Below are 25,372 nucleotides of genomic sequence, written 5' to 3' on the forward strand. Positions count from 1 at the left end.
CGCATTTGGTAAGCTTCGGGGGAGATAAGAGTAATGGTAGTACTTCACGAAACTTAGTTGATTAGTTTTTTTTTTTTTTTTTTGTTCATAGTAACGGGCATTGTGCAGGTAGGTCATTTTTTTCAGAGAACTGGGGAACAGGTTCATGGTCTTCTTTACACAAATCTATGTTTGGTTTACTACATAGATTAGTGGCAACGATCACACGAATATCGCCAACTACCGCTACTTCGAAATCAAAAAACCGCAAACTAAGGCTAAGTGTTTGTAAAGATGAAAGATTATATGTATTACGTGACTAATGACTGTGATGTTGCCGAGACACGAAAAACATGAAGCTTCCTAGAACTATTTGGTTTAGTAAAAAGTAAATTTCGAACAACATTGTTTCGTGGTGCTACGCAAGCCAACCACATATTCTGCGGCTCCTCACAAGAATTCGACATCTTCCTGATGCTCCAGAACAATGGTGGCAAGAGCAAGTCTATAAGCTGAAGATCTCAAATTCCTGACTAGAACATATATTTCCTTTCGTCTTCGCTTAGCTGGTGCCGAATCCCATTGTTCCTCTCTGAGACGAGCGAGTACAACTGCCTCGCAAAAAGCTTCTGCTACTGGCTTCTTGCTGCATATAAAATAAAATGCAACTTAGCACACGGCAAATTATGAATGCATAACAAAATAGAAAGAAAAGATGGTCGTTGTAAAGTGGCAAGAGGCTGTGAACTAACCACCCTCTAACAAAACCGGTGGTGATGAAGCCTATTGGCGAACGATGAGTTTCTCTAAGAACAGCGTCCTCTGGCATTTGGAGTTCCCACTTACCAGAAGATTGCTCTGCGAAGTACGATGCCACAGCAGATTGAGGCATTTGAAGTCCTCCATCGAAATTCTCTGACCTGCAAGACTCGCACATGAAGCTTATTTTCAAAATTATTGGTCTGCAGCATGAATATTGCTCTTAAATACGTATAAACGTCTTTCAAAAATAGCCAAAAACTTTCAAGTCACTCCCAAGATTAAAATTTTCAACGGTTACATTAAATTTCAGAAAATTTTCATCAATGCAAGTTCTGAATAATGAGGCGTAACGTAAATAGGTCACATTATCTCTCAAACTGGCCTTTATCCTGGTGCAGGCACATTAAAGCAGACACATTCAATAAACTCATTAATCACCAAGATGAAAACCACTCTACTAGTAATAAATGACGAGGAAATTTCAAGCACCACCATTATAATCATAATCATAAGCTTTTAGGATATTACTTGAAGGGATAAATCATAAGCTTATAGGATATCAAACAAAATAGACTACCTGGTCCACAGTGATATGTCTGTCAGTCGAGGCGCACAAATTACAGCTCCCTCTTCAAGAAAACCTTCCTTGTAAGTATGGAGTAATACTCTAACAAAACATAATTTACGGTTGTGCTTAAATCTAGTAAACTGATCTTGGCCCGGACCAAGCTTGATTTCATCCCTCATAAACTTCGTGAAACTTGTCTCCTTATCAGCCACATAAGGAAACAGATGTAAATGACAGCCTTCAATTTCATTCAAGAAATTTGTCAGTGAAAAACTCATCCGTGCTACAAAACCATCAAATGAATTTCCATGACAGCCAGCTAATGTAGCATCAGAATTTCCACACTCTGAATTAGATGATGAATTGCTTCTGACACCATGTTGCTGCCTAAAACTCTCAGCATCTCCAACTGCATTAGATTCTTCGTTTAAAGCAACACGGATACTATTCCATGGGGATAAAATGGGAACCCTCAAAGGTCTTATGGCTGGAGGACGCAGTTCCTCTTTAAGATTAGAGGCAGCAGCTTCGGTTTCCTTGAGGCATAAATATGCATCGCAATCAGGAAAATCTGAAGGAAAATATGGCAACCCCACCTAGAAAATAAAAGGGACTTAGATGGAACGTTCGATAACCTTATATTAAATATTATACCCAATAAGTTTCAATGCTTACTTCACATGAAATCCACCGCTTCTCTCTCAAACCCATTGCATGAGCCCCCATAGAGACAAGAGAAATCCAAAATGGCTTGACCCAGCTTAATGGGAGTATAACAGACCATCTGAAAGGAAATAAGTGATAGACTTCTAAGGTAACTTTAAAAATATGAAAGTCAATTGAACAGATGATAAAGTTCGTGATGCAATTTTAAGGCGAGTCAGAAAAGAACAGATTGTCACATTCTACTGTTTATGAAATTCAGAATGTCGTACATCACGTTAACAATTATTGCACGAAGAGTCAGTAGGGTAAAAAAGACAGAGAACTATATAATATATCTTATGAGAAACAAAATATATTAACAGTTTATAAACAGTACGAACATACAACTCAGAAGAAATGGTGTCCACTGAACCCACATATAAGCATTAATACAAGAACATCAAATATGCAGCAATTAACTTAATCCACATAACGCTAATAGAAGAATAAACCAGGAAAAAAAGGAGTTTACCCAACATGCAAGCCTCTTCCGTTACTATTCTTCAAAAGCATAATCGGGCAAGACCGTGAGCCCTGTGACGTGGAGGAAGTATTTAGTGCCCCTGAACTTGAATCATCGAGGCAGAAGAAATTCCTCTTCTGGTCATGTCTTTCATTGCAAAGAACAGCCTCTTCCACTGGAGGGCTTACTCCACTGCTAACATCCCACAAATTGTTTGCTCTGATCTTGCCACTAACTGCAGGTTTGTCTGAAAATTGTCCACAGATAATATGCTCTTTGTCTTCAGTTCCTAGCACATCATCTAGTATACTAGCAGAACCTAAATCTTGAGCATCTGCATTGTTTCCAGTCTCTGTCAATGTGCGAGGATCCTTGACATTAAGGGACAAAATTGCATGAGAAGGAATTTCCTCCTTGTTTTGAAGATAAATTGTAGATTGGGAATCATCATCCGCCTCAGCAGCTGAATGTCTCATCAACTTCCAAGAATGATCTCTAGTCCTATTCAGCCAGACAACAAAATTAGCCATCTTTAACCTCATTACTTTGTTAAATCAATGAAATCCTTTCCGTAACTCACTTGGTAGCGGGGATTAATGTCCTTTGAAGGAGTTGAAATGCTTTTGATCCCACACATTCTAATTTTGCAAGTTGACCCTCAAGTGAGAAACAATTAATCACGATGTCCCTGCCCTCCATCTAAGATAATAATGCATTATATGAATCAGTAAATAATCTACTCAGAAAATGTAGTATCATCTAACAGCAACGCGTTCTCTATACTGACATCTACCAAGCCTCGACTAGAGGCGAACTTTGACACCTAAGCACAGCACATAAACCACTTGAGAGTAGCATTTTGTGAAAAAATGTCGGCTTATCAGAGTATCAAGTACAAAGCATAGTAGTAGACGAGTTTCAGTATTGCCAATTTGCCATAAATCATCATTCACTCAGAGATTTAAATACCAAACCAGTACTGTTGCATTCTATCTTAAGATCCATAAATCATCACATACTTCCTTCTGATGTGAAGTCAGATGAGATTCAGCCTCTATACACTTATGATTGATATTTGTGTGAACAAAACGAAAGAATGGGTACCTCTTTTTGGCAAGCTAATTTCAGAGTGTCATAAGCTTCAGAGAGAGCAGAAGCATGTATCCACACCCAAAGCTGGCGATCAGTAGAAGAGTGCTTTGCACCCTCTGGTCCATTACATTCATCACCTTCACAGGCAGCGGCATCATTATCTCTATTTGGTTGGCCATAAGGCCGCCACATATAGTTCACAGGAGCAATTGGTTTTGAAAGAGGTGCTCCCAAATAATGAAGCTGCAGAAAATGGGTCATATAGTCAATACCTCAAGTCATCCACATTCACAAAGAAAAGTGCAATAGGATAACTTACCATAGCATTATCATATGTGAGACCCGAAATAACAGAACGGGAAACATTTTCAAAACGAGTTGACGGAGGAGACACCATTACCATGCCTAACACTGATAGTAACGAATCCTGTATGCATATGAAAAATATCGTAACATCATAATTTAGTAGCAGAAAAGAACATATTACAACACTTTACCTTTTGAAGAAAAATAAATTAAAGGGTATACAATTTCCTAGGAATAGATTCATAAGATAGGAAGTAAAGTAAATGCCTGCCTCTGGGCCCTCCAACTGGATAGCTGCATGATAGCTTGCATCATGAACAAGCATTCCATCCTTGAACCACTTCAAGACAGCTCTGGACCCCCTTCCTCTACATTTTATTTTATTTTATAAAATAGATAACAAACAAATTAGTATTTATCGAGAAACATAACAAATAATACGCGAAAAGTAAGGAATAGCACTGCTAAATTAATAATGCGTTTTACCTGCCCTGCAAACCCAAGGGAAGGTAGTAACCCCAAAGCTTTGTCATTGTGAACCGCTTCGCATGCCAAACATGTGTTCTAAGCCTCTTTGTACCATCCCCTGATGTGCAGAAGCCCTTTTCAAGGTTCATTTTAAGCTCAGCTCTCCTACGAATGCGACGAGGAACGTTCTTCTTGTCATCTTTCTCTGGAGGCAACATCAAAGCATTACTCTGATCAAGTTTTCGCTTCTTTCTACATCTTTTTTTGGCAGCTTGATTGTCGTAAGCAGTGGTTCTTCTTCTCTTGCTTCTCCGAGACCGGAAATCATTGTTCAATCTGTTAGATACAATTGAATGGAGTGTCTCAAGCTCTGAACCCCGTGATTCTGCAAACTTTTGGACATTGATTTTTCGAGGCGGAGCTGATGAAAACTGTTGCCGTCTGAAACCATCGGTAGCCATTAGACACAATTAAACCCCGAAGAACGATATTATACCAGTCCACCACACAAAATTATAATCGCCTCTTCACTCTTCAGACATCATTGGTCTCTATTCGCAGTACCAGTCTATTACTCTGAAAACTATGTGAGATTGCGAAATTATCGGAACTGAATGGCTTTGGATTTGCGTTTCAGCTTCTGGTTATCTAGAGGTAGACGTCACAAAATTATATATCAGCCAACGAGAGCGAGCGGCAAGAATAAAGTTAATTAATTTCAATGAAAATATTGAAAAATAAAGAATAAAACCTTACCATGGGAATCTGCAAGTAGAGAGAGAGAGAGAGAGTACCTGACGACCTGACTACTGAGAGAAGAACAGGTGAGAGAGAGGGATTTTGCAGCAGAAGGGTGGAGAAAGAAAGGAGGGAAAAAGGTACACGAGCAAGCGGCTGCCTATTTGATACCTGGAGCAATTTAATTGATTACCGTTGGATCAATCTCAACGGCTGAAACTATGGGACGTATTCAATTCAGAATTTGAGATACTTTACCGGATTTAAAAATCTATGAATTTTTATAGAGTTTAATTGATTTGTAAAAAATTTATATAAAATTTTGATTTAATTCCCTCGAAATTTCATGGGGAGAGGTGAGATTTGTGGATGCTTAAGATACACTACGAAATATCTCCAATTTTCTCTAATTCCTCAACTTTCTCAAATGCTTTAAAATCAATTTCTAATTGAATACACCTAAAATGTTATAAACTTCTTTAAAATCTTAATTGAATACACCATGATTTCTAAGGATTTTAATAAACTATCTTCAAATTCTAATTGAATACATTGATAAGTTCATATTATACCATATATTTTACCCTTATCTTAGTATTAATATATTAGTTATTTTGGTAGATTTTTTATACTTTATTATATATTTTCAATATAGGACATGCGACTTCCTCTGGAGTAAAAAGTAATTCAACAAATGAATTTTGGAGTGATTTTAATTGGATGTTAGTGATTCTTTCAAGATGATTATATCAAAGTTTCAGATTTTTCTATCCAACCGTTTAACCGTGGAGATAAAATAAAGGCTCAGCGCGCAGCTTTCCCAAATTAACGTTTTTGGACGTTTTGGGTATTTCGGAGGTCAAGATAATATTTTGATGAAGATTCCTTCTGAGGATTTGTAGGGGACGTCTCCAGCTTTCAAAAGTGACATTTTAGGACCAAATCGGAGTTGATTTGTTTAGTCAAAAGTTTGATTTCCTGATAAGTCCGAATTTCAGTTTAAATAGGAAACCTTTTATTTCCTGTTTTATTATTTTATTATGTTTCCTAGTTTTATTCTAAGACTTTTTAGGGTTTTATTTTGTAATAGTATAAATAAGATTGTTACGGGTAGGAGGGAAGGAGAGGTGGAAACGCACGCACAAGCATTTGACAATTCAAATTTATTTTCTACGTGTTTTCTATCTTTGTTCTTAATAATATTTTGTTTTATGGTTCTTCATAACTAATTCTTTTGCTAGGACGAAACCATGAGTCTTAGCATGAATATGTGGTTTTATTAATTTGCTTATGAATAGATGCATGCTTGCTTTGAATTATTAATCACCCTAATTAAACTATCTAATTGTCTTAATAATTCGCGACCATTAGGGTTTTTAGACAAATAATTTGATGTAATTTTTGTTGGAACATCACCCTGAAATTGAAGAGGGATTCTTTTGATTAGTAATTGTAAGTTCACTTAAGGCGAACATCACGCTCGCATAGTTTTTCAAAGGCTTTTCACAAAGTGTAATGAGTTATGCGTGTTTATATTTAATCTGAACATCACAGACGGGTTGCATGTTAAATATACGTTTTCGCTTGAACATCAGAAGGAAAATATGCATTAGGAAAACCTAATCTTCAAAGCATGTACGTGGAAATTCATAAGTAATTAATAGAATTGCATAGGATTGTAATGGTGACGACTGAACCTTAGGTTTTACAAATTGATTTTCTTTTAAATTGTTCTGTAGTTAATTTCTTTAATTGTTTTATTTTAAAATTCATTTTTATTATTCTAAAATCAACATTTTCTAAACTTTGTTTTAAATAATTATTAAGAGTTGGTTTTAAACACAAATTATTCATTCAATTCCAGTAGAAAACGATCTTGTTTGAGTTGTTATATTAAGACAATCTTGTACTCTTGCAAATATTTTTAAGTATTTTTATTCCTACTTTTGCAGATGATAAAAATCCTTATCATAATTCTTAAATTTCTAAGAATCAGTTAAAATTTTAATTAAATACTTATATATTCATTAAAAGAATTAAAATTTCTCAAAATGCTAATCGAATGCGTGATCGAACTAAACACTTTCTGTATCCAAGAAAAACAAGGCATCGGACTGAAAACTCCACTCAGGACTCGGACTGATTCATCAGCTCTCTCTCTCTCTCTCTCTCTCTCTTTTGTTTTAAGTGATGGATCATATAAACTAGGGAAGCCAGATCAGCGTCGTTGTTTTCAGAGAAACACATCTTCTCGGCCCTCGCCAACCTCTCAACTCCAAAAACACACACACGAGGAAGGCCAAATGGGCATCAAAGACCACGCCTCAGCCTTCTTCTTCTTCTTCCTCGCAATCTCTTCCCTCTCTACCACTTTCGCCGATTCAATCCACGGCTGCGGCGGCTTCGTCGAGGTAAAAGACTTCATCTTTTTCACTGTTAGAGTTAATGGGTTTTACCCCTTTACCTGATCGAGTATGTAATCGCCACTGTAAACTTGCAGGCTAGTTCTTCTCTGATCAAGGTCAGGAAGCCCACCGATGTTAAATTGGATTATTCTCACATCACGGTATAACAATTTTTGGAATTAGTGCCTGAATTTTACAGCATTTTCGTCACCAATCTAAGCCCAGATACGAGATATCGAATAAGTAACAAATTGATTTTGGGATTTTAGGTTGAGCTTCGGACAGTTGATGGGTTGTTGAAGGATAGCACTCAATGTGCTCCCAACGGTTACTACTTCATTCCCGTATATGACAAGGTATTATTTCTTATTCTTTTTCGGTGTCGGATTTCACTGGATCTTTACATTTCACGTGCTCTCATGCTTCAGTGATGATGTTGTGTTGTCTGTTAAATTATCAGAGGAGATCGCGAAAAGCCATACCCTTGGTGTTGCTTACTCGACTGAAACTCTCTGCGTTTTTATTATATCTTCATTGGTTCTCATTGCTGTTCTTTGAAATGCAGGGTTCGTTTGTAATTAAAATCAATGGCCCAGAGGGATGGTCATGGAACCCAGACAAGGTTTATTAATTTTTCTTTTCTCTGTATTTCTATCTATTCCTGATATCCTATATGTGACACGTTGACTCAAAATTTGCGCTTGTCCTGAAATCTGACAACAGTAGTCTTTTCTAGGTTCCTGTTGTTGTTGACGATTCTGGCTGCAATGGCAGTGAAGATATTAACTTTCGGTTTACAGGGTGTGTTCTTTTGCTCTTATTTGAGTTTGCATGATCTTATAAGCATTTCTGTCCTTCTTGCTTTGGTCTTTTGGAATAAATTACCTTGTGGTATATGTGGGTAGGTTCTCCTTGTCTGGTAGAGTAGTGGGAGCCGTTGGCGGATGGAGCTGCTCCGTTCAAAATGGAGGTCCTCCAAATATTGAAGTTGAACTTTTGTCTGATACTGGTGATGTTGTTTCCTCTGTTATAACATCAGCAGGGGGTGTTTACATGTTCAAAAATATTATTCCAGGTACAAAAGTTGAGGCTTTGTGTATATTCCAACTCATAAAGTTTTCCGATATGTGACATACTCTTTAACAGATATTGTGATTTGATTATTTTCCAATGTCCTGTACACTTGACAGTTATGATCTGGTGTCCTTGTGAAACTGTAATTTTCTTCATGCATCGGTTGTTAATTGTGATTAGGTTTCTAGGACCGTTTTTTATTACTGAAAGATTTCCTTGTATTCACCTCTCTCATTTAGTCCATTGTTTCAGCAAATGAATGACTTTGCTATATCCTTCTTGTGTGCAGGAAAATATGAATTACGTGCTTCACACCCTGACTTGAAAGTTGAAATAAGAGGTTCAACAAAGGTTCATTTCTTATTCTTTCTTATGCCATATTGTTTTACTTTTCTTTTTGACTAGTGTGTTGTATTTCTTTCCCATTGAATTCACAAGGCCTTTCTTGGCAAATAAGAGTATATGATCTTATATTAAGTTACTTGGTTCACAACATGTGACTTGGTTTTATGATTATAATAGTTACTTGGTTTTATAAAGTTATATTATGTTACATAGTTTCATAAGATTATATTACAGTTCCATTGATAAGCCTTTGTTAATTTATATGCCACTCATGTGGAATTAATATACTTCTTGCAGGTGAATTTGGGTTTCGGAAATGACGTAGTGGATGACATTTTCTTTGTCCCTGGGTATGATGTTCGTGGATTTGTTGTTTCTCAGGTAAAAATGTTACTTTAGAGATGATTGCTCAATATACAGTTTGCTTTGTCTAAAAGTCCTTATCTTACATATCTGCTATCTAATGAATTGAGAAATCTATCCATTAGTACAAGAGTTAGCTTGATCTATTTACAGATGTTTCTTCTAATTAATGTTGGTTCCCCCTAATATGGTGGTCAAGTGAAATTGGAGTTCTAGCTCATTTACCTGTACTATAGACTGATTTTTTTCTTCTTCTTTCTTGTTTGGGGTAGGGAAATCCAATATTGGGAGTTCACGTTTATTTACACTCAGATGACGTCTTAGAGGTAGACTGTCCCCAAGGTTCTGGAACTGCCTCTGGAACGAGGAAGGCACTCTGCCATGCTGTATCCGATGATCATGGGATGTTCATTTTTAAATCAGTACCTTGTGGTAATTATATATATTTTCTGTTTATTTGTTTTATTTTTGGTAGTTTCATTGCACTTTTTCCCCATGTGTGTCCGCTTTGTTTGTTCTCTTCTGCTTATTTACGCTATATATTATAATGTTCCATTGAGATGTGTAACTGATCGGTGTGTTTTAGATCATATAAGATTGTATACTTTTCAAATTTGTGGCCAACAAACTATATAGAAGCTGTATTTGGCCTTTCTTCTATAACTAGTGAACAATCTTACACATCAATGTATAGGTCAGCCAAATAGATGCTCGCGATTCTTGTAGAAATCCACAATTTAGTTTTCCTTGGATAACCTATTTGAAAAATCTTGTGGGTGAATAAAATGACGGCTCTTACCCCCACCCACCCAAAAAAAAAAGTTAAAAGAAGGGGTATTGGGTGTAGACAAAGAGCAGAACATTTATGTTCAGACAAATATTTATATGATTTTCTTTGCTAATCACTGCCTTGCTACCTTCATCAGAAATCCTAGTTATTGCGCTGCCTTATTCTGTTAATGAAATTTCAAGATTCATCTGATTTGAAGCACTCTTGCTTGGAAAATGCTCATCATACACATTACTGCTTTCAAATTGAACCTGGGGCTCAGTCTCATTGAATCATTTGCAGGAACATATGAGCTCATACCTTACTACAAGGGTGAAAACACAGTATTCGATGTTTCACCTCCTGTCATGTCAGTAACTGTTGAGCATCAACACGTGACAGTTCCTCAGAAGTTCCAGGTAGGATGCATAGCGGCCTATGAGGTCAAAATTTAGACATTTGGTGTTTTTCTATTATTGAGCTTGGAATATTCCAGGTAAGATGCATGGAGGCCTATTTGGTCAAAATTCAGACATTTGGTGTTTTTTCTATTAATGAGCTTGGAATGGGTATATAATTCCGTTCCCATTTTCGCTAAGTGCAATCATGGGAGCTCTAATCATACCACATGGGTTTCAAACTCCCATGAAGAGGGATTCTAATCATACTACAACTTTGTCTTTAAATATTTTTTTTGTTTCTTTAGTAAGGGTATTATTTAAAAATAGGAAAAACTTTAATTCCTATTACTACACAAACCAAACATAGGAATGGAAATAAAATGTATTTTCTTGTTACCATTTCCCAGAATTTTCAAACAAAGGATTGGAACCATTTCGTTCCCAACCTCTAGGAATATGTATGGAAGTCCATTCCCAAATAACTCATTCTGTGGACCAATCAGGCCCCCTCAAAGTATACAAGATTAAACTTTACATTACTCTTACAAGTCATTTAACCTCATGTGGTTTGGGTTAAATCTATTGATTGGCTGCCCATTCTTCATTGTGAAAGTGTCATATTGCAAATATGTATAGCTGTATAAAGTTCTGATACAAATATGTTATTCACACCGATTTCAATTAGATAGACAATTGGAAGCCCCTCCATCCCTTTGAAAATGTTATCTAATTTATTTGTGTATGCTGACATTAGTTACTTTTATGTTGTGCTGTGTTGTGATTTTTAGCATATGTTTTACAGCTTTATCTTTTATTCTTGTTGCATAGGTCACTGGATTTTCTGTTGGGGGCCGAGTTGTGGATGGAAATGATGAAGGCGTTGAAGGTGTTAAAATTATAGTTGATGGCCATGAAAGGTCCATCACTGACAAACAAGGGTATTACAAACTTGACCAGGTATAATTATGTATCTACTTTTCTTCCTTCCTGTTGGCTTTCTTGTTACACAATGAAATAATGAAAAAGGCCAAAAGCTCATAGCTGTTTTTTTGTTCAAATTTCTTGCTTTTAGTTTAAATCAAATGTCCAACATTTTGGCCTTTCTACCTCCACCTAAGGGACATTCTCAAAAATTAAAAAAGAATGGTATGCCATATTCAAAAGTGCAATTAGGCAAGTCAGAAAAGATGAACATTCTCCTCTTCTTTTCCTTGTATAATTGCGCAAGGAATGGCTAATAGTGCCTTGGTGTTTACCGTTAGCTGTTCCTTAAACAACTATAAGAGATGTGGGCCATTCAATCTTTCCCTGAGACTCCGCACAGAAACAAACTACATTTTAGCTTCAGTAAAACACATGATACGCCAACAGGAAGAAAGGCACGTATTAAGTCTTCTTCTTTGAACATATTGCAAGTGATGCTCCTTCTAAGATCAATTGTCTAGGATAGAATGCATACCTTGGGTGGTCTACTGGTCTTTATCCTTTCAAAACAAAGGATCAGGATAGAAACAGATGGGTTGTATCCAACCTCCTTAAAAGATTTACAAGTCCATCCTTGATGGTTCTAACTTCGAACACCTCCTTATCCAAACTAGATGACATACTATTGTTATTTTTATTGGTATTGAATTTAGGTTACTTAGCTGTTCAATGTTGCAGGTTACTTCCAATCGCTATGCAATTGAAGCCACAAAGGAGCATTACAAGTTCAGCAGTTTGAGCGATTATTTGGTAGAGTATTTTATGGGAATCTCTTTCTGAACTTGTACATTGATTCTATAACAAGTTTACCATCCATATGTGTTATTAGAAGCTACAATGTTAGTATTCTGCGTTTAACTAGGTGATTTTCATCATAATGAATTGCACTTTGTTATTTTGCTCTTACTTTGCTGGCTGATCCAGGTATTACCGAATATGGCTTCAATTATGGACATTAAAGCAGTTTCCTATGATGTCTGTGGTGTGGTTCATATGGTTACTGCTGGTTACAAGGCAAAGGTAAATATCACATTTCCTATGTTCCTCTTTCTGTGTTATACTTATATGCAGGATTAATACTTGCTATATTTAAATTTTAGGTAGCTTTGACTCATGGCCCTGAAAATGTCAAACCTCAAGTGAAACAGACTGATGGAAGTGGAAATTTCTGCTTTGAGGTATGTTAGCTTGATGTGCAATAAGGATGTGCTCTTTATTTCTGGGCCTGTATAGAAACAAGTACTGTCTTGTCTGATATTGAGATGGTTGAGGTTATGGAAGAGAAGGGGTACTGGTCCAGTTCTCAATGATTGAAGCCAGAATCAATTACTCTCCGCTCCTTCATATTTATTTTATACGTGTTTGATATTGCAAGTGTGAACTAAGTTCTTATATGAAGTGTTGCAAAGTTGTTTGATCCACGAACTGACATTTTCCTGTTTTAGAATCCGATTCTAAGCATAGAACTGCTAGAACTGCTTGAACCACTTTAGAACTTCCTATAAAGAAAAGTGTTGTTAAACCAATTTAGTCATTTGTACAAGAAGGTTAGTTGATAAGGTGTAGAAGTACAACTTATGAGAACCGATCTTAGGTGTTTTTTTTGTGCAAGCAGCAGTTATCAATTTAGCAAGTTGATTTTGTGCTCTATATTTTTTTTGGCTTGCCTTTTTTGGGTGGGTTTTCAGCCACGCATTCATTGGCTTATGCATTGTGGATCCAAAGTTAACCCCTTTACCTATTGAATTTACATCTTTGTCTTTTATGCCCAGGTTACACCTGGTGAATATCGTTTATCTGCTTTAGCAGCTATGCCTGAGAGTGCTTCTGGTCTAATGTTTTTGCCATCTTATGTTGATGTTGCTGTAAAAAATCCATTATTGAACGTCAAGTTTTCTCAGGTAAGACTTCTTAAATGATATGGATAATTGTTTTTCCATAAAATATAATGACTTTCTTTTCTTTTTTTATCTTTGAGTCTTCAATGCTTGCTCATACTTAATAGATAGGCACTAAAGCTGCGTTTCACCATGAATAGAGAACCTTTGCATCAAAGTTCAGCTTGATTTGGTTGGTCTGGTTATTCATTTGGCTAGTAATTATTAGCGCAAATGAAATGACCACCAAAATTGCTTCTTTGATCAACATATAAAATCTGAACGTTTCTACATGTGCTTGCTTATGTTAGATGTGCAATTTCTTAATTTTTTTTTTTTTTTTATGTTCTGATATTTCTCTCCTTTTGTCATTAATTAAGGCATTGGTCAATGTTCGTGGAACTGTAACCTGCAAGGAGAAGTGTGGTGCATCTGTTTCTGTTACCCTGGTTGGTTTAGCTGGTAAACGTAATGAAGAGAGGAGGACAGTTAGTTTGACTAACGAGAGTAGTGAATTTCACTTCGAAAGTGTCATCCCAGGGAAATACAGATTTGAGGTACAGTTCTTCGTCTTTTGCCATTACATTATTTTGAACTATTATGCGCTGCAGAACGTTGTTATGAAATGATAAAAGAAAGTGTGCATGTCAGAACTAGCATTCATTTGGTATTATTGCCATTAATATGCTTGTTTTCTTTGAATGTATGTTGTTACGTTAGGTCAAACATAATTCAGAAGAACCCACAGCTGTTGAAGATAATTGGTGCTGGGAGAAAAGTTCCATTGATGTGGATGTTGGTGTGGATGATGTAGAAGGAATTGAATTTGTTCAAAAAGGCTACTGGGTCAATGTAATTTCCACCCATGATGTAGATGCTTATATGACTCAGCCAGATGGTTCTTCCATTAATTTGAAAATTAAGGTTTGTGTTGTTATTTGATAAGCCCCGGTGATCTAAACTAAGATGCATGTGCACGGGCATCTGAAATTCATTTTTTTCCCTCCTCTTTATGAATTGCAGAAAGGTTCCCAGAATATTTGTATAGAATATCCTGGAGTGCATGAACTTTATTTTGTCAACTCGTGTATTTTCTTCGGGAGCTCATCAATTGAGATTGATACTTTAAACCCATTGGTATGGTGTTATCTTCCTTTTTTTTGTTTTTCATTTCTTGTGACCTTGCTTCCGTAAAATCTTTTTCCCATCACATCTTTTATATATTTTTGCAGCCTATTTATCTAAAAGGAGAAAAGTATCTTGTTAAAGGACAAATCAATGTTTCATCAAGCTCATTTGAGGGTGTCAGCGAGGTACCTGAGAATTTCATTGTGGATATTCTGAATGCGGGGGGTAGTATTATAGATGAGACCACGGCTTGGCTGTCTTCCAGTGGAAATGATCAAAGTGCCGTAGTGTATGAATATTCTGCATGGGCCAATCGTGGAGAAAGACTTACCTTTGTTCCTCGGGATCCAAGGTTCATAGTTAATTGTTTCTCCTTATAACTAAGCAGTCATGGCTCTTGCACATCTCAAATGTTTAGATGTGTCTTCTACATATTGTGCTTTGTATATCCTCTTCTTGTTGGTTTCTTATGCACTGAATTGTTACTTATCCTTTTAAAGATTTACTTCCTCTTTCTTGCAAAGAAAACTTGGTTTAGTACTGCATTTGTTTTGACTGGTTTGCTATTATTCCTTTTAAAGATTTACTTCCTCTTTCTTGCAAAGAAAACTTGGTTTAGTACTGCATTTGTTTTGACTGGTTTGCTATTATTACCTCACCATCTTTTGCTTCTGACTTGAGCTGCGATGTTGCGCAGAACTGATGAGACGAGGAAGATCTTATTTTATCCTAGACAACATCATGTATGGATTGGTTTTGGATTTTCCAACTAAAGAAATGTAAGTCTATTATTTTCTATCAAAGATTATTCTAAAAAAATTTCTTTTTCAGGTCTTAATTACAAATGATGGCTGTCAAGCTTCAATCCCTCCATTCTCTGGTAGATTGGGTTTATATATTAAAGGATCAGTCTCTCCCCCTCTTTCTGAAGTTCATATTAAGATTCTTGCCTCTGGGGATAGCCAGATTGCTCAACTTAAGGATGGTGAACTAGTACTTGAAACTACTACGGGAATGGATGGCTCTTTTGTTGGGGGACCTTTATATGATGAAATAACATACCGTGTTGAGGCTTCAAAGGTTTAGACATCTACTAAAACCTTAATTTACTTTCTTCAATAAAGTGTCCGTCATGGTGTACTTTCTTTCTTTAACCGTCTTGAAGGTGATGCATTTGAATATTCATGACTTGATATTTGGTATTTGCACATTGTGCACTTTTTGGATTCTAGGTGGTAGTTTGTAAAATTTATTTGGAATTTGCAAGGATTAAAACATGCTATATAGGAGACCAAGAAAATCTAGTACATCAATTTAAGAGATATATAATTCAGATGGTACAAATCTTGGAGACCTTGCCCTTCACTTTGTGTCTTGAGATTGTTAGTATAAACCTTCCTAATAAACTTGTGATTCAACAACCTTTTAACTTTTTGACATATTTGTGCTTACTTTTACATCTTTTTGTTTTTCTCAATTACGGATGAATTAAATGAAGAACAAATAAGAGGTTGATATCTTTGTTCCATCATTAAGATTCTCTCTTTCTGGCTTGGTACACTGCAATTGGTTATGGCTTAAGATAGTTAAAAGTACATAGATAATATAAACGAATGGTTGTACACTTTTTATAACTGTAATATTAATGATAAGTGAGGAATGAACTAAGATTATTTTCACTTGTGAGCTGAGTACAAGAAATATGTGAAACTACAATTCGTGATATCAACCTAATGCCATCCATTTTGTGCAGCCTGGGTACCATTTAAAACAAGTTGGGCCTCATTCCTTTTCTTGTCAGAAGCTTGGCCAAATTTCTGTAAATATTCATTCTAAAGATGATGCTAAAGAGCCTATTCCTTCAGTGTTATTATCTTTGAGTGGTGATGATGGCTACAGAAACAACTCAGTATCTGCAGCTGGTGGAGCATTCCTGTTCAACAACTTATTTCCAGGGACATTCTATCTCCGTCCTTTGCTAAAGGTACCCTTCTAGGATATGCATGCTAATTATTCGCTTTTTCTTCCTACTCTGCACTCTCTTTCTTTAATCTCCTTGTTTTGGATCTTCAGAATGTACGGGTTAAATAATTTTGAATGCATTATGATGTTACAAGACTTGTTCAACAATCATCAATCATTTTACTAAAAACCATTTATGTTATTTTTATCTTATATTTGTGGTTGGTCACAAATCTAGTAACACTTGCATTGTTCACCTTGGCTCAGAAATAGTAAGAAAACTGAGTTCCACCATGTATCTTGCTAAAATAACATTGGAATTGAAATGATTGTAAAGCTAGTTTAGGCAGAAGTCCGTAGGATATATATATTATATATATAAATACATATAATACAGTCATCTACATTGTGTATGTAAGTATATCTGACATATAATTTCTAAGGACTGATGTTTTTGTAGTACATGCTGGCAAGACTTGTATACATCCTATGTATTTATGTCATAATTTTTTGGGTTCTTTACAAAATTACATTGTTTTTAAAGATAACTTAAAAAAAAAAAAAAAAAAAAAGATGCTTTCAAAAGAGAAATAAAACACTTGATTATTTCTACTTCAAAAGTCAGTTTTTTGGGTACCACATGCAATGGGTTTGTAAACTTGTTTTGCCTTTGACATTTGGAGTCTTGTTTGTATAATTTGCAAGCTAGTTAACTCTATTTTTCTCATATTATTTTAGTACTGCTAGGACTCGCTTAATATTTAGGATTGGCATGGCTGGGACAACTCACTAAATGGAATGATTGTTGAATGAAAATATGAATGCCAACTTGCATATTGTGTCCAAGTGAAGATAGAAGATGGAGAAATCATGAAGAAAACTTATCCCTCCTAATCCCCACAAAAATGGTAGGATTGTGAGGGACAAGTTTTCTTCATGACTACTCTCCATCTTTTGTGATCACTTGGACAAAAATGTGCGAGTTGACATCCATACTTCTATTCAACATTCATTGAATCTAGTGGATTATCCAAGCCAACCCATTCCTAGACATTAAATGAGCCCTTATAGTGTAAGTTTGTCCCCATAAAAATGAAATCCTAGGTTTGCCAAGATTGATCATAATACAAAGCCCGTAACAACTCCTTGATTAAATGGTTTATCTGTTTGCCAAAGCTAAGGCTACAATTAATTACTCCACCTAAAAAGGGACTTTTTTTTCTGTTCTTGACGTGTTGTAGGAGTTTGCCTTTTCTCCTCCGGCACTGGCGATAGATCTTGGTTCTGGGGAGTCTAAAGAAGCTATTTTCCTGGCTACTCGAGTGGCTTACAGGTTTTCCATTAGTCTTCTCTTATATTTAGTTTGCATAAATATTTTGTAACAATGCGATCATGTAAAAAAAAAAAAAATTATTATTGCCCTTGCACATATAAACATCGACAAACCATTCTCTCTTTCATATTTAGAATTTTGAACAACGTGTTTTTTACAATTTGGAACTTAAATATTGGAACTAGGAATTTGTTGGATCTGTGGATTAAAATATTTCTGGATTGTAGCAATTTTATCCACGGATTTCTCCTTTACCAAGATTTGATCAAATTGATTTGAAACTTGATGCAATTCTTGTGCAGTACAACTTTGACCAATTGATTTTGCTTCCTTCCCATTTTAGTCATTGTTGTTCGCTTTTGGTAATCATCTAATGCGTTTATGCTACTGTGATTTTAACTTTTAACCAGTTTTCTTTTTCTTTTCCAAAATAACTTTAATCCATATTATGTACATCACAGCATATTTTTCTGTGCATGCGTGGTCCAAGTTTTGAAATCTTTAAAACCAAACCTGTTCCATTTGTACTTATAATGGTACTATAGAATTTTTATCTGTGTAACCATGTAGAAACATACAGATTTGAAATTAATTTATGCTTCTTTCTGTGAGATGCTAAGTTGGTTTATACTCTTTCCAGTGCTATGGGTGTCGTTACTCTAGTGTCTGGCCAACCAAAAGAAGGTGTGTTAGTTGAGGCCAGATCAGAATCGAAAGGCTATTATGAGGAAACAGTGACTGATTCATCCGGAAGTTATCGTTTGAGAGGACTTCTTCCTGACGCAATCTATGTAATCAAAGTAGTGAAAAGGGATGGTTTGGGTAGCGCTAAAATTGAGCGTGCATCACCAGAATATGTTCCTATCACGGTTAGCAACTAGCAAGTTTTTATCAAATAGAACGAACTTCCTTGGAGTGGAAAGATCAGTCTAGTATTAGAAACTTAAAAAAAAATAAAATTGAAGACTGCAACAAAGTCTTGGATAATTTTGCTTCCCATGTGTATATATTTAATTATTTATTTATTCAGCGTTTTGGTAATTTTGTAGGTTGGGCATGAGGATATCAAAGGATTAGATTTTCTGGTTTTTGAACAACCAGACACAACTATTTTAAGTTGCCATGTTGAAGGAAAGAGAATAAAGGAACTGCATCCACATCTACTAGTGGAAATCAAATCTAGTGATCTATCTATAACTGAGTCCGTCTTCCCTCTTCCGCTTTCCAACTTTTTCCAGGTGAAGGACTTACCCAAGGGTAAGCACCTTCTGCAGCTTCGTTATAGCCTACCGTCAAGCAGCCATAAGTTTAAATCCGAGGTTATCGAGGTTGATTTAGAGCAGAATACTCGCATACATGTTGGCCCACTCAGATATGCATATGAAGAGGATCAGCAGAAACAGGTTTGTTTGTTCAACTTCACTGCCCAATTGCTTTTTGACAATCTTGTGAAAGTGCAATGGTTTAAAGTTATATACCCCAATTCTTATTTTCTTCAACCATCATACACATAGATGCTTCTAATTCATGGTAATTTCTGAAACGGCACATCTCCTCTTTCGGTGCTTACTCTTGTTTAGAATTGTTAAATTTCTGCGTGTGAGGCTATGAATCAAGTTAAAAGTCAAGCTAACGAAATATTCATTTTGTTTTTCCTCTTCCACTTCCATGACCTACAGGAGTTGACTCCGGCACCAGTTTTCCCTCTTATAGTCGGCGTGTCAGTGATTGCTCTGTTTGCCACTATTCCAAGGTATTTGTTATATTATTTTCCTCCAACTGCACCTGCTGCTTACTGGTTCTGGTCCTTTTTGTGCTCATGAACATGCTGTAATTGTTGTCTGCTTTTATTATGCCTCACCTTGAAGGTTGAAGGACTTGTACCAATCCACGGTGGGAATACCGACACCTGGATTCACCACAACTGCAAAGAAGGAAGTACGTAAGCCCGTTTTGAGAAAGAAGACTTACTGAATATCTGTTTGTGCCTAAGAGAAATGCACCTCGGGTAATATCTAATATTGAATCGGATATGCCTTTGCTGTTTGGAGGTTGAAGATGATCTTAGCCTAGGAAAAGAGCTTTAGAAAATTAGAGCCACTCGGTTTATTTATCCTCGCGTCATGTAGCCAGGTACGGTTTTGTGATACAAATTTTTTTTATTCCCACCATGGTTGAGGTCCTTCATGACCTAATTTTTGGCCTTCAACTCTAAGATGATTAGTCTTGGTATGTTCGGAAAGTTAGTGACATACAGGATGATTGATAAGGGCGGGATTGAGTTGGGGGGCCTGAAAGGGCTCTCATTTCATAACAACAGGCATGTGTATGTATGTTATGAACCTGCATATCTTAACAACGGATATTATGTATGTTAATTGTTTTCAAATCGCGATTAGAACTGTAATCATAGTACGTTTTAATGACGTTATCGAAGTTTTCATTTATCTTGAAGTTAAAAGTGTGATTTTAAGAACACAATCGAGTTTATAATTGTATGGGACTCACCATCGTGTATGACTTGTTCTGGCTTTCGAGCATCTTGCTTGATTCCCGAGTTAAAACCACGAACTCATAAAATAAAAAAAATGAAAGTTATCCATATTACTAAACCCCTACTTTTCTCTTCTATTTTTCGCTACGGTTAAACCTCTCTAGAGTAATACTCTGTATAGGAATAATCTTCTTATGGTTATAAAAAAAGTTTCGGTCCCAATTTGGGTCAATTATATATAGTAATAAATTTCACATTGTAATACGTTATAACTTTTCTAGGTTTCGTATTAAAGAAAGTCGCCTTTATGTAGTAATAAATTGTCAATAAGAATAAAATATGCAATGTCACAAAGAAGCATTATTGAACAACTTCTTAGTGAAGCCATATTGTTTCTAGCTTCTTAAGCATGTTTACAAAGAAGCATTAAAAAGAAAAAGTTAAAAGCATAGTAGTGCGTGATTGATTTTAACATCGCAACTACAACACATCCTTTTTATCCATTAATTTAATCTTACTTTCATTACAAAGTAATCAAACCACTCCCTGTTTCAGGATTTGTATAAAATGTTACGTGTAAGTCTTTTCACATGACATTGTATTATTGAATTGAGACGTCACGTGGCGGTGAATCTTCCAGGTAAGTTGCTCTCCCAAATTTTAACATGAACATTTTAGCATTCACCGTTGCACCTAACTCCTAAGAAACTTCAACTCCTACCCTTCTTTAATGTTGATTGTACCTTAAAAAAAATCATGATCTTCCTATTTTTCCAAGACTGGAATTCCAGTTAATCAAACATTTCTTTAATTTCCACGAAGTGAAACTAACACCAACTTGCATTAGAACTAATTAAAATGTTGTTAACAAATGTTAAGCCAAAAAACTACACTGCAAAGTTTCGAATTCGGATTGAAAAAAGGGAGCATGAACCTGTTAGACGAAGTGCTCAAGCTGTTCTTGTTAACCCAAGTATTGGAAGAAGGACAGCAGGCCAATCTGTACAGACAGCACAGCAAGCATTTGCTGACTCATGAACAGCAGGGAAAGGAATCCATGCGTGCTTGGTTACTGTTAAAGCTTCTTTCCCATGTGTGCTGTCAGAAGACAGCAGATGGTGCTGCTGCATGTGTGTGTGCTGTGACCTAGTAGTTTAATGTGTAAAGGTGTATAGATTGTGCTGTGGCATGTGTGTGTGCATGCTGTAAAGTTGTTGGTGTGGTGTATATATCAAAGCCTTCCCATAAGGCCTGCAGTAAGGGATTTTGAAGTATTAAAATTGATATCAGAAATTCTTTCATGGTATTGAGCCTCTCATAGTCTAACGACTAAATCCTGTTTGTTTTTTTTTTCCCCACGTTTCAATGGCTGAAAACAATGCCAGTTCTTCCACCAACCCACCTACCACCAATCAGTTTCATCCGTTTTCCACTATTGTTAATATCAAGCTTGACAGAACCAACTACCCACTGTGGTTGGCTCAAATTCTCCCAATTCTCAAAAGTAGAGATCTGATGGGGTATGTTGATGGTACTTTGGTGTGCTCTCCAAAAAACTTGCCTGGTGCTACCACTGTCAATCCTGCATACAGTGCGTGGATTCAACAAGATCAAATGATCTTGAGTTGGATAAATAGCTCCTTGACAGCGTCTGTTTTAGCTACTGTGGCAAGCAAGAGAACTGCGCGTGCCACTTGGGAAGCTTTAGAGCAAAGGTATGCCTCCACTTCTCAGAACAGAATTTTGTTCCTGCGGAATGAGTTGCTGCAGACAAAGAAAGGTAATCTTTCTGTTGCGGATTATCTGGATCGCATGAATGCGATTGCTGATAATCTTGCTCTCGCGGGTCAACCGGTCAGTGATGATGAACTCGTGCAGATTGTGTTGAACAATCTAGGACCTGCATTTGAGATGACAGTAAGTGCTGCTCAAGCTAGGGATACCCCGATCACCTATCCCACTCTTGAGGCACTTCTGTTGACAACTGAACGACGAATGGTGGATCAGAATAATTCCTTGGCTGAACCGGCACATGTCAACGCCTTCGTTGCCACTAGAGGACGTGGCGGTGGACGATCGCGTGGGAATGGAAGAAGAATGTCTCCCTTCACCCGTGCTTCTCTGTCAAATCAGCGTGGCAACAATCCTCGCAATCCCACCAATCAGCGCAACCAGCAGTTTAATGGTGAGAAATCCTCTTTTTCTGGTGAGCGTATTATTTGCCAAATATGTGGCAAACCAGGTCATCCTGCGCTTGATTGCTTCCAAAGGATGAATTCTGCTTATGAAGGTCGGATTCCTGCTCACAAACTCACAGCCATGTCCTCCTCGCCTATTACTCTCAACAAGCAATCCAATGGTACCTGGCTGTTAGACAGTGGTGCGAATGCACATGTCACTCCTGACCTTCAAAATTTGGTTAATCCCAAAGAGTACACTGGTAATGAAACTATTGGGGGTGTAGGTAATGATTCTGGCATCACTATTTCTCATTTTGGTTCCCAACAACTAAATACTAAAGCTTGTTCTTTTGATTTGAATGACGTTCTTCACTGCCCAACTGCTTCTCAAAACATCATATCTGCTCATAGGTTTACTTTAGACAACAATTGCTACCTGCTAATCTTCCCATATTTTTTTCTTGTTAAGGACCTCAAGACTCGGAAGACGCTTTTCCGAGGGAGATGTGAGAATGGGTTATACCCATTTCCAAATGGCAGTGGACGGTTCCAGTCTTCAATGTCAGCCTTGGTAGGGGTACGGTGTTCAGTGCAAAAATGGCATGCTAGACTTGGTCATCCTGCCAACTCAATAATTAAGTTTTTAATTTCCAAAAAACTAGTACCACTTCATGGTACTCCTCATGTAAGCTTTTGTGAGTCATGTCCCTTAGGAAAGAGTAAAAAGTTACCTTTCAATTTGTCCGAGTCTGTTTCTACGTTTCCATTGGAACTTTTGCACTCTGATGTCTGGTCTTCTCCCGTTATTTCTAAAGAAAATTTTCGTTACTATGTGTTGTTTGTGGATGACTACTCTAGGTATTCTTGGATTTTTCCCATGAAAAATAAAAGTGAAGTTTTTGAGATATTTGTAAAATTTAAAGCCACTGTCGAGAACATGTTTAATCTTGCCATTAAAACCTTTCAATGTGATGAAGGGGGGGAATATAAAAGTCGTGTTTTTCAACAGTTTCTTTCTGACAGTGGGATTTCACAACGTTTTTCCTGCCCAAAACATCCTGAACAAAATGGACTTGCAGAAAGGAAACATCGCCATATTGTTGAAACCAGTATAGTTATGCTTTCTCAATCTCACGTTCCTAATCAGTTTTGGTTTGATGCTTGTTCTACCGCTACGTACCTGATAAATCGCATGCCAACAAAACTTTTATCCAATATGTCACCTTATGAGAAGTTGTTTAAAAGAGTTCCAAAGTATGACATGTTGAAAGTATTTGGTTGTCGATGTTTTCCATGGTTAGTCCCATACACACAACATAAACTGCAACCAAAATCAAAAGCTTGTGTTTTCCTAGGTTATTCACTGAATCACCAAGGCTACAAATGTTTGGAATTGTCCACAAGACGAATTTACTTGTCTCGCCATGTCCTATTCGATGAGGACTCTTTCCCTTTTAAGGGACTCACATCTACCTCAGAAAATGTCGTCGATTCAGGTACATTTAACTCTCCTGTGGTATTATTTAATTTTGATGATATTAGCACGTCTCCTTTATCTCACTCACCTAATGTACCTGCTATTCCTCTCCGTCAAAATTGTCCTTCTAATGAAATTCTTTCCTTACCCTCCACTGCACCGTTTGAACCTGTCCCCAATCATTCAATTGACTCATCCAGTCCACCCTCTACTACACCCGTGTCATCCTTTCCTCCAAACACCACACAGTTTCAACCTGTCCCACCCACCGCACCGACTACACCCGTGTCGGCCTTACCTCTGTCATCACCCATATCTTCACATGAACAAGCTGTGGTATCCATGGAATCAGTACAAGTGATGTCTGGCATCCAAAAACCTAACCCTAAATATGCTATGCATGTAACTGTTGACCAGTTTCCAATTGAACCGACTTGTTTCAGTCAAGCTGTCAAGTCTCAGGAATGGAGAAATGCCATGGTACAGGAATTTAATGCACTACAACAATGTGGCACGTGGAGTTTGGTCCCGTTTCATCCAAAGATGAATTTGCTCCCAAATAAATGGGTGTTCAAATTGAAAAGACGTGCAGATGGAACACTTGAGCGCTATAAGGCTCGCCTTGTCGCAAATGGTTTTCATCAGAAGGCTGGTGTGGATTATAATGAGACTTTTAGTCCTGTGGTTAAACACAGCACCATTAGGCTTGTTTTAAGTCTTGCAGTTTCCAAAGGTTGGCAAGTTAGGCAGCTTGACGTCCAAAATGCGTTTCTGCATGGTTTCTTGAACGAAGAAGTTTACATGCATCAACCGTCGGGTTTTGTTGATCAACAGTTACCCAATCATGTTTGTAAACTTCAACGGAGCATTTACGGTCTTAAACAGGCTCCAAGGGCATGGTTTCAGAGGTTTTCAGATTTCCTGCTTCAACTTGGTTTTCAGGAATCAACTTGTGATTATAGTTTGTTTGTGTTCAACCAAAAAGGGGTGTATCTTATCCTACTCATCTACGTGGATGATATTCTGATTACTGGCAACAGTTCTTCTCACATCATTCAGTTAATTCAAAAGCTGGGTACTTTGTTTTCCATGAAGGATTTGGGACTACTTAATTATTTTTTGGGTGTAGAGGTTAAGTACGATGGAAATCGAATGCATTTGTGTCAATCCAAGTATGCTCTTGATTTATTGTCACGCACACATTTCACTGATGCCAAACCGATCTCTACACCCATGTCTTCTGGTCAAAAACTCAGTGCATATGTTGGAGATCAGTTTGATAAACCAGAAATGTATCGTAGTGTTGTCGGTGCTCTACAATACTTAACGATAACTCGTCCCGATTTATCTTATGCAGTTAATCAAGTATGCCAGTTTATGCATGCTCCAACAACTCTTCACTGGATGGCAGTCAAACGGATTCTACGATACTTGAAGGCGACGCATAGTCATGGTCTCCTTTACAAGCCAGGTACTACCCACCTTTCTGCTTTTTCAGA

General features: G+C 36.9%; 2 protein-coding genes across 3 annotated transcripts; one reads left to right on the plus strand and one right to left on the minus strand.

The window, feature by feature from the left end:
- Positions 1–264: 264 nt before the first annotated feature.
- Positions 265–5,295, minus strand: LOC137708021 (ribonucleases P/MRP protein subunit POP1). 2 transcript variants are annotated; one of them, XM_088689267.1, is made up of 11 exons: positions 5,138–5,295; positions 4,362–4,991; positions 4,147–4,243; positions 3,889–3,996; positions 3,582–3,812; positions 3,058–3,176; positions 2,487–2,978; positions 1,985–2,093; positions 1,319–1,905; positions 732–899; positions 265–625 (listed from the first exon to the last, which is right to left on the minus strand). In XM_088689267.1, the coding sequence occupies exons 2-11, from the start codon at positions 4,802–4,804 to the stop codon at positions 430–432; spliced, it is 2,550 nt and encodes an 849-aa protein (XP_088545393.1). In that variant the 5' UTR covers positions 4,805–4,991; positions 5,138–5,295; the 3' UTR covers positions 265–429. The 2 variants fall into 2 exon arrangements, with proteins under 2 accessions (XP_088545393.1, XP_068303084.2); XM_068446983.2 differs by having other exon boundaries at positions 5,100–5,237.
- A 1,852-nt stretch (positions 5,296–7,147) lies between these two features.
- LOC137709515 (uncharacterized) lies at positions 7,148–20,111 on the plus strand. The gene is made up of 27 exons (XM_068448601.2): positions 7,148–7,492; positions 7,582–7,647; positions 7,756–7,842; positions 8,052–8,108; positions 8,223–8,287; positions 8,392–8,561; positions 8,850–8,911; positions 9,203–9,286; positions 9,541–9,700; positions 10,341–10,456; positions 11,267–11,395; positions 12,101–12,172; positions 12,347–12,442; positions 12,523–12,600; positions 13,195–13,323; positions 13,680–13,856; positions 14,020–14,223; positions 14,323–14,436; positions 14,532–14,779; positions 15,125–15,170; positions 15,259–15,507; positions 16,181–16,411; positions 17,631–17,722; positions 18,363–18,591; positions 18,772–19,125; positions 19,402–19,475; positions 19,591–20,111. The coding sequence occupies exons 1-27, from the start codon at positions 7,385–7,387 to the stop codon at positions 19,694–19,696; spliced, it is 3,603 nt and encodes a 1,200-aa protein (XP_068304702.2). The 5' UTR covers positions 7,148–7,384; the 3' UTR covers positions 19,697–20,111.
- The last annotated feature ends 5,261 nt before the right edge of the window (positions 20,112–25,372 follow it).

This window comes from Pyrus communis, chromosome 17 (assembly GCF_041283825.1).
Source record: "Pyrus communis isolate YQ-2024b chromosome 17, ASM4128382v1, whole genome shotgun sequence".
Taxonomy (NCBI): domain Eukaryota; kingdom Viridiplantae; phylum Streptophyta; class Magnoliopsida; order Rosales; family Rosaceae; genus Pyrus; species Pyrus communis.